The following is a 9,224-nucleotide window of genomic DNA, read 5'->3' on the forward strand; positions in this document are numbered from 1 at the left end:
TGACTCCATGACTGTGGCCGTTAGCCCATAAGACTGCAAGTGGGAATCTCCTTCTAAAGCCCATCTGATATGGGTGCTTCCTCTCATCCTATACCACAGCTAACAAACCTGCCCACCCCTTCTGGTGCTGACCCTGCTTCAAACATGCCAGCCCTTGCTGGATGGGGCCTGTGGACCCCTTTAGTCTGCTGAGAGCAGCTGGAATATTCAACTATGATTTCCAGGTGACCCTCCAGTCGGCTCACCTCACTGATCGCACAGCACCAATCACTGTGGCAGTGGCTCCTGTCACACGGTGGCCGGTGACAGCCTGATGGCTGGCTCCCCTCCTCCACCACCCTCTGCACAGACAGGCCCACGTGTGTCCCCAGATGCCTGAATCACTGCTGACAGCTTGGGACCTGTCGGCTGAGGGCTCCTGGGGAGCCACTGGGGAGGGGGTTAGCAGCCACGTTGTCGCCTCCTAGGGAACACCTGCAGACATAAATAGGCAGCCCAGCCCGCCAAGGCAGCAGAGCCGAGCTGCACACAGTGCCCACCTATGCTCGCCAGGATGCTCAATACTACGCTCTCCGCTTGCTTCCTGAGCCTGCTGGCCTTCTCCTCCGCCTGCTACTTCCAGAACTGCCCAAGAGGTGGCAAGAGGGCCATCTCTGACATGGAGCTAAGACAGGTACCACTGTGGTCATTTTAGGGCTGCTGGCAGTGCCTGTTGGAACGGGTGAGGGGCTAGGAGAGGGAAATGTCTGAGCAGTCAGACTTTAGGGGAGGTTCCTGGAAGGAGGCAGTATCTTACGGCAGAGTAGATGGACTACCCAGAGGGGTGAGAGGGGACCAGGTGCTAGAGAAGCCGCATAAAGGATACTGTTCCCAGGCAGGGGGTATGCCAGAAAATGAGAGACACTTCCTTATGACTGGGCTTGGGATGGGAACAGGTTAAACTGAGTGCCCTGGACTCCTCTGCACACCCGGAGGTTGTGGACTGGGCAGAGTATACAAAACTATTCTTGCCTGAATTCAAATCCTTTCCCACCCAGCTCAGCCTCCCTTGGTGCCTTTTCTAGCCAGCAGTGCCAGCTTCTTCCTGTCCACAGAAGGTGGCCATTGCCCCATGCTCAAGTGGAGCATTTCCCACATTCAGCCTCTTGCCCAGATCTGTTGTATTGTATGTTCAGCTGTGAGTCTGCCCCTCTGGCAGAGTTGTAGGGAATCCGGCTACTAGGCTCAATTCTGGTCAGGCCATGGGTGGCTCAATTTTGAGTTGTTGAACAGGCTCGAGTGGGCAGGTAGGCAGCTCCTGTAGTCTGCCTTCCCTTTGCAGAGTTCCTTTGGAGGTGTGTCTGGGCACCTAATTTGGTCCTTGCCACCTACCAACTAAGACATAATAGGTTGGCAGGAGGTAAAGGCTCATATGAAGCCCACCAGCGTGGGGCAGGGGTAAGAGCAAAGCCAGAAAACGAGTGAGCTATCTAGATGCTCTGTGGGGAGTGTGAATCTAGCGATGTGTAGGAGGATCATCTGAATGATGGAGAGGTAAGCCTCCAAGAGATGGCTGCACACCAGTGACACTGAGAACTGAGGAAGGTCTCCCTCAAGTGTTGCCCCGCAGCAAGACTCTGCCAAAGCAGGAGAGGGTTTTGAGACCTCATGAGCACTGATCCTTCTGATGACCCAGCCGGTTATATTTCCACTCTTGCCCTTTACCGCTGCTTCGTCCTGGACATCGCCAGAGCACCAGCAACGCAAAGCAGCAGGTGACACTAGATTCCCACCGCCCCTCTTGGCCTTATTCCAGCTGACCCCCCCTCCTTCCTCCACAGTGTCTCCCCTGCGGCCCGGGCGGCAAAGGACGCTGCTTCGGACCGAGCATCTGCTGCGCGGATGAGCTGGGCTGCTTCGTGGGCACCGCCGAGGCGCTGCGCTGCCAGGAGGAGAACTACCTGCCCTCGCCCTGCCAGTCCGGCCAGAAGCCCTGCGGGAGCGAAGGCCGCTGCGCCGCCGCTGGCATCTGCTGCAGCGACGGTGCGCACAGGGCCGGGCGGGCATCGCATGGGGCATCGCATGAAGTGGGGTGGGAGGTAAAGGCGGTGGCTAAATGGGGGGCTGGGGAATCAGGACAGGGAATGGAGGTAGGGACGCCGGGTTGGAGGGTGAGAATGAAGGGAGTCGAGGGTTGGAAGGTAGCAGTGGGGATTGTTGGGACCGCACCCTTGGAGCTGAGCCCCAAGGGCGCCTGCGCTCACAGAGCCCTTCCTTCAGAGAGCTGCGTGGCGGAGCCCGAGTGCCGCGACGGTTTTTTCCGCCTCACCCGCGCTCGGGAGCCAAGCAACGCCACACAGCTGGACGGCCCTGCTCGGGCGCTGCTGCTAAGGCTGGTACAGCTGGCTGGGACACGGGAGTCCGTGGATTCTGCCAAGCCCCGGGTCTACTGAGCCATCACCCCCACGCCTCGCCCCTACAGCATGGAAAATAAACTTTTAAAAACTGCACCCTGGTGTCTGTCTCTATTTCTGGGGTGGGGAGAAGAGGGGAGGGAGAGGCGTTGGAGTGGGAACTTTCTACTCTGCCCTGGCTAACCCCCACACCCGAAGTCGTGCATAGTCCACGCCCCCTTCCCCACCAGAAGGGGCAGAACCTGCAAGCCTTATAGTATAAAGGGAGCGATCTGGTGCTCCTGGATACCCACATAATACTCAGGACAAAGGCAACCCTAAGCTCAGAAGAGGGAAAAGGTCTGAGACCCAGAGCGGCCCTGAAGGGTCAGGGTGACTTACTGATTCTTTGGCTGAGACCCGAATAAAAGGAGAGAGGCAGGCCATTTTGGACAAAAGGAACTGAGCGGGATATGGGGAGAGACAGATCGGCAAGAGTGACAGAGAAAGGGGGGACAAGCCAGGGGTGGCCATCTCAGCCCTGATTTCACCTACGGCAAAAACAGCTTGAAGGACTTCCACTCACCCAAGACTGTGCTTGGATGGGAGAAGGCACAGAGATGTTACCCCAGACCTAAAGGAGACAAGGCCACCTGCATTCTCTCCAGGTGCTCCACCATCGGGACCCAACCACTGAGAGGCAGACCCCAGTGAGAGCCTAGCTACAAGCCCCTTACAGGCACGTGTTCAAACTGCCACGCCCACGCTCCCGCAGGGAACTAGACAAGATAGGCTGGAGTTGTGGCTCAGGAGCAGAAGGCTTCCCTGGCCTGGATTTGGTCCCCAGCACCATGGAGATGGAAGAGGAGGGGAAAGGGGAAGAGGAGGAAAGGGTAACAGCTGCTAGGGGCGTTTCTATGACTCTTGGCCGCAACCATAGCTCAGGACTCAGAGAGACGCATGAGTCCAGCAGCAGCGCACACGTGCTCACAGTAGCGCCCAGACTGACATACTCATTCTCTTTGGCACTCCTTCCCTCCCCTTCTCATTAGCTTCTCTTTTTTTCTAAAATTTTAGATTTATTCATTTATTTATGTATATGGATGCTTTTTCATTACATTTCATTACATATGTATGTATGTCCTGGCATCATGTGTGTGCCCGGTGCTGCAGAGGTCAGGAGAGGGCATCAGATTCCCTGGACCTAGAGTTACAGGTAGTTACAGCCTACCATGTGGGCACTATGAACTGAATCCCAGTCCTCTTAACTGACCTTAACGACCAAGTCAGCGAGCACTTCAGCCCTCCCCCCCCCTCCTTCCTCCAGGCCCTCTGGTGCCTTGGCCAGAGAGGGGTGCTCTCCCAGGTTTTCCATCCTTCCATCCTCTGGTCTCCCTGTTCTTCGCCCTCCTGTTAACTTCCCACTCTTTCTCTCTGCCCCATCAGTCCCTCCCGGGCAGCCTCTTCTCCTAAGACTGCAGCAAGGTCTCCTAAGGCCACACTATGCTATAGCTTCTTGGGATGCTCTGCAGACTCTAAGGTCAGGGACAACTACAGAGGAGAAAGAGATTAGTCTCAGTGACCTGACTAGGTGGCTCAGGATGGTCAGTTCTGGACAGAGTCTTGGTCGTCTACCCAGTCTCCAGTTCTCTTCCCACCTCCTCAGCAACTTTCCCCCTCCCCGCTTGCCTGGGTTTAACCAGGGGGTACAGGGGCCAGGCAGACTCCTATCCCAGCCTCCTCCTTACATGGCCCTCTCAGGGTCTGACCTCCAATAGGGCAGGGCCAAGGAAGGGCAGGGCCAAAAAGGGACAGAAAGGAGGTAGGTGTGGCAGGTTGTGTGGCCACCCTTGATTCAATCCCTAGGACAGCTTCAGAATGGAGGCGAGAGCCTCACTCTGCTCCTCTGCCCAGGTGGAGGCGTGGAGACATCCCTCTCCAAGACCTGTTTCTGGAAGAATCAGGCTCCTATTTCCAAGGAAAGGGATTGCATCTGCCCAGCCCACTTGTGCCTACTGGACATGCTATTCTTCTTCCCTTTCAAGGAGTCCCTTCCTCTGCTACAGGGCCATTGAAGGGCACTCCGAGACTTCACAGTAGATGCTTGCCTCCTCTCTGCAGCCTCCAGAAGCAAAGGGACTTGTGTGAGCAAATGCCAGGAGTGCTCTGACCCCCACACGGATGCTGTGGCACGTGTACAACCCCCAAACACATAGCGAAGCAATAGTGAAAAGTACTTTAGACAATTCTCAGGCTGGGGAGACGGCTCAGGAGGTGAGTGATCACGCTGATCTTGCAGAGGACCCCAGTTCTGTTCCCCTCACCCACTTAGGATGACCCACAACCACCTCACAACTCCAGTGCCAGGGGATCTGATGCCCTCTTCTGGTTCCCGTGGGCACTGCACGAGGAGGCTGGCATTGGAGTCTGCCTGGCTCTTGTACCTCCTGGTTAAACCCAGGCAAGCAGAGAGGGTTAAAGGTGCTGAGGAGGTGGGAAGAGTGCCCACTGTCCACTGTACATGGACTCTCACACAGAGACACGTACACAGAAATGGAAATTTAGTAGAATAAATGTCATAAAATAAAATAAAAACAACAACTAACTTTAAAAGCCAGCCCCAGAAAATGAAGAACCCCATTACCACCAAAAAGAAAAAAGAAAAAGAAAAACCCAAATCAATCTTGAAGTCTCTTTTTGGCCTCCACCCTGTCTGTGAATCTCACCTATGGGGACAGGGCGGCATCTGTGCTCATTTTCAGAGTGGGAGAACTACAGAAAGTGCTTGTTTGTATGTTTAACTTATTTGCCACGATGGGATGGAGCCCAGAACCTTAGCCAATGGGGCAAGACTTCCAGTCCCTGAGCTCCACCCAAGCCATCACACTTTGTTCTGACAGCGAATCACGTGCCCCTGTGGAGGCGGGGCATGCCCTCACTTCTGCCCATTACTGCTGAGAACACTGGCAGCCAAGCAAGGCGCTTCGTGGCAAGGGCGGTATTTTAATCCAGCAGTAGGGGAGCAGTATAGATTGTGAATTTCTGCTTGTCTGTGGGCTCGTGCTTTGTGGTCACTTGTGCCCACTGGCTCTTAGATCCCATGTCTCCCCAGAGCACGCTGTCCTGCAAAGGCGGGCAGGTCCCCCCCCGCCCCCCCCCCCCCCCCCCGCCTGAGCTCAGGCTGGGCCCTGGGGACAGCAGAGGAGAGGCCAGTTGGTTCTTGATCTTTCCAGCTGTGGTTTCCTTGGGGCCTGCGTGAGAATTCAGCTCTGTGGAAACCTTATGGTTCTGTAACTACCCTCCCCTGGCCAAGATCCTGCCTTCTAGGCCAGGATTGCCCCCTCAACCTCGGAGGTCACAGCTAAAGCCCCCTCTCAGATATGGAAGTGACTGAACTAGGTCCCCTGCCTCCTAGCCTGCCTTGTTAGGCTCCTCAGTCCCCTGTTAGGCGTTGCCCTTTCCCACAGAAGTCCACCGTTGCTGTTTGGACTTCCAAATGCTGTTCTTAAGTATATCAGGCCCAGCCCAGTTGGGGGTGGGAAATGGGGCTAATGGGAGATGGCAGCCCATAGAGCACCCCTCGGTCCCCCAGCAGCCTGCTGGACTGTTTCTGCTACAAAATGCCAAGATCCACGGCGTTCCCAGTGCCTTTCCCCCCTCCCGTTTCCGACAATTAGACACCAGTCAAGTTTGAAGAGGAAATCTACTTTATTTTTCTTTTCTTTTCTTTTTTTCTGACAGTGGCCATGGGGAACGAAGGAAGCGCGCTAAAGTTATTCCCACAAAGTGGGCTCAGCGCTCCGAGAAGGCAGACTCAGGGTCGCAGGCGGGGTCCGTTCGGCAGCCATCTGCAAGAGAAATGGGTCAGTGTTCTGAGCTGCAAACCCGACGGCTCCCTAACGGGTCACCCTGCTGGGCCCCCTCCTGCTCACCGGGGCTGCAGCAGATGCCGGTGGCGGCACAGCGGCCCCCGCTCCCGCAGGGCTTCTGGCCGGACTGGCAGGGCGAGGGCAGGTAGTTCTCCTCCTGGCAGCGCAGCGCCTCGGCGGTGCCCACGAAGCAGCCCAGCTCGTCCGCACAGCAGATGCTCGGTCCGAAGCAGCGTCCTTTGCCGCCCGGGCCGCAGGGGAGACACTGCGGGGAAGGATGCGGGTGGGCGCCGTACACAATCCGAATCCGGACTGCGGCGGAGCGAGGGGCAGTGGGTGCTCCGGCATTGCCGTTACCTTCACGGCGTCAAGAGGGAGCCTAACACTTCCCAACGCCCTGGGTTCCCACGCGAGGCCTTGGTAGGGCTGGCAAGTGTGCGGGAATGCTCTCTGCAGGTGGGAGAGCTTCTCTGGTCTTTAGCATCACCAGAAGGGACAGGGTCGGGGAGACTCACCTTGCGCATATCCAGGTCCAGCACAGCCCTCTTGCCGCCCAGGGGGCAGTTCTGGATGTAGCAGGCCGAGGTCAGAGCCAGTAAGCCAAGCAGGCAGCAAGCGAGACTGCGGCAGGCCATGGCGATGGTGCTCAGTCTGAGATCCGCCGTAGGTGATGGCTTCTCCAGCCCAGACCGACCTTTTTATGTCTGGCCACTGCCATGGTGGAGCACTGTCTAAAGAGGGTGACAGCATGACTGGTCACAGAAGGTCTCTTGGGTCAAATTGTTCCATGCTGTTTAGAGGCAGGCCCTTCATTTGCAGGGTCTGGGCTAGGGTCAAGGTCATCGGCTCCGCTAATGACCTGGAACTCAAAAGAGAAGCAGCCTGGAAGGGGTGGCCTAGGCTACAAGAGGCTAGAGAGACGTGGGAGGGGGTGGAGGTGCGCCCTAGCCAGGAGCTGTTTTTCACAGATATCCAATATCTCAGAATAAGGCAGGATAGGGCAAGTGGGTGAGGGAGTCCTTCATGGACCTGAAGCTTAGATGGGGAAAAAGATGGCGTCTTGTTCAATCTCTGAATGCAGCTCAGCTCTTCTTCTAACTAGCCCGTAAAACAAAGTCTCAGTAGAGATCAAAACCAAAACACAGCCAACAGACCAAAATAAAATAAAAAGAAAGAAAAATTAGAGCAAAAGGAAAATTACACTAGTATTTAAAACTCTGTGTTAGAACCTGCTGTGTAGATCAGGCTGGCCTTGAACTCACAGCGCTGCATCTGCTTCTGCCTCCCAAATGCTGACCTTAAAGTTATGCACTACCATGCTAGGTGCCTAGACTCCTGTTTGAGAAAACAGTGGCCATCAGCTGCTGGAGTGTGGCCAACAGGTGGCCTCAGCTACAGCAAGCCATTTGTGCCCTTCTCAGGTGGCCACATATAATGGTTGGCCCATTTTGGTACAATCAATTGGGCAGCTCTGGGTGCATTTCAGGTTTGGGCTGCAGGTCTGCATAGGTCTACATGGGAAGGGTGTTACATGCAGCCCAGTAACAGACTGCTTGCCTAGTGCGTGAGTGGCCTTGGGTGGGGCAAGTCCCCAGCATGATGGTAGCAGTACATTTTGGGAACAGTTTTTGCATTACAATTTTAATTTTAATTTTGTGTGTGTACCTTTGTGTACGCAGGTTTCCTTGGCGGCCAGAAGAGGATGCTGGATCCCCAGGGGCTGTCATTAAAGGGGATCATGGGTAGGCCTATGTGGGTGCCCAGGACAAAATTTGGTTCTCTGCAAGAGCACTGTGCAGGCTAATCATCTCTCCAGCCCCTTATAATGAAATACATATCAAGAGAGAGTGCTGGGGGTGCACACCTTTAATCCCAGAACTCAGGAGACAGAGGCAGGAGAATTTCTGTTAGTTCCAGGACAGCCAGGGCTTCAAACCAAAACCAAAACCAACCAAAACAAAAGAAAGACAGACAGACAAAGCATAGCAGGAAGACATAGAAGACTCAACCCCTTCATTTTATGGCTGAGAAATCAAAAACCTCTCCAGGGGAGATGAAGGTCTCACTACTCACTTCAAGGGCTTGCCCTCAATGACCTGAAGATCGTCCACTGGGGCTCATGTTAAATATCTTGCCATCTTGGGGCTGGAAAGCTGTCTCAGTGGCTGAGAGCTGCTCTTGCAGAAGACTCAGGTTTGATTCCCAGCACCCACAGGGTGGCTCACAACCACTTACAACAATTCCAGTGGAGCCAGGGACTTATTCTGACTTAGCAGCCGGCACACGAATAGTGCATTACTCACATGCAGGCAGATCATTCAGACACGTAAAATAAAATAAATAGATCTAAAACAATTTTAAAAAGGAAAGGTGAAGCATTGTCTAGAATTCCTTTTTATTTTGTTTTGAGATAGGCTCTTGGTTGGCCTGGAACTGTCTGTGTAGACCAGGCTGGGCTTGAACTCACAGTGATCCACCTGCCTGCCATGTGCTGGGTGTACCACCATGCCAGGTACCTAGGCTCCTGTTTAAGAAAACACTTGCCCTCAGCTGCCGGGAGTGTGGTCTTAGCTGCAGAAAGCTAGCTGGCCCTTCCCAGCTATCCACATATAGCGGTTGATCCATTTTGGTACAAAGGCTGGGTACCCCTGACTGCACTTCAGCTTTGGGCTTTAGGTCAGCTGAGATCTGCATACTGGCTCTGCTCCCGTACCCCTTCTCTTCCACGGGGGTGGGTCCCAGTCCCGTGTTCTAAACTTCATCTCAGGCTCTCTTAGAAAGTGTCCTGCAACATCCAGGAAGAAGTAACAGCCGGTGTCCCAGAGACCAGCTCGACACATGTAGTCTCTGCCCCTAGAGAGAATGGAAAAGCCCCTAGGCTCTTTGTCCTTCTCCTCAACCTTCTCAAGGGGCTGGGGCCGACAGGGCAAAGCCGGTTCCCCAGCTCATCTGACCCTGAATAACAGCTCCCAAGTCACTGGTG

General features: G+C 54.8%; 2 protein-coding genes across 2 annotated transcripts; one reads left to right on the forward strand and one right to left on the reverse strand.

Moving 5' to 3' along the window:
- Positions 1-512: 512 nt before the first annotated feature.
- Avp (arginine vasopressin) lies at positions 513-2,484 on the forward strand. Its single transcript, XM_021156520.2, has 3 exons — positions 513-673; positions 1,821-2,022; positions 2,260-2,484. The coding sequence occupies exons 1-3, from the start codon at positions 542-544 to the stop codon at positions 2,430-2,432; spliced, it is 507 nt and encodes a 168-aa protein (XP_021012179.1). The 5' UTR covers positions 513-541; the 3' UTR covers positions 2,433-2,484.
- A 3,604-nt stretch (positions 2,485-6,088) lies between these two features.
- Oxt (oxytocin/neurophysin I prepropeptide) lies at positions 6,089-6,980 on the reverse strand. Its single transcript, XM_021156364.3, has 3 exons — positions 6,757-6,980; positions 6,305-6,506; positions 6,089-6,220 (listed from the first exon to the last, which is right to left on the reverse strand). The coding sequence occupies exons 1-3, from the start codon at positions 6,874-6,876 to the stop codon at positions 6,165-6,167; spliced, it is 378 nt and encodes a 125-aa protein (XP_021012023.1). The 5' UTR covers positions 6,877-6,980; the 3' UTR covers positions 6,089-6,164.
- Positions 6,981-9,224: the final 2,244 nt, after the last annotated feature.

This window comes from Mus caroli, unplaced genomic scaffold (genome assembly GCF_978045245.1).
Source record: "Mus caroli unplaced genomic scaffold, Mus_caroli_1 scaffold_2, whole genome shotgun sequence".
Taxonomy (NCBI): domain Eukaryota; kingdom Metazoa; phylum Chordata; class Mammalia; order Rodentia; family Muridae; genus Mus; species Mus caroli.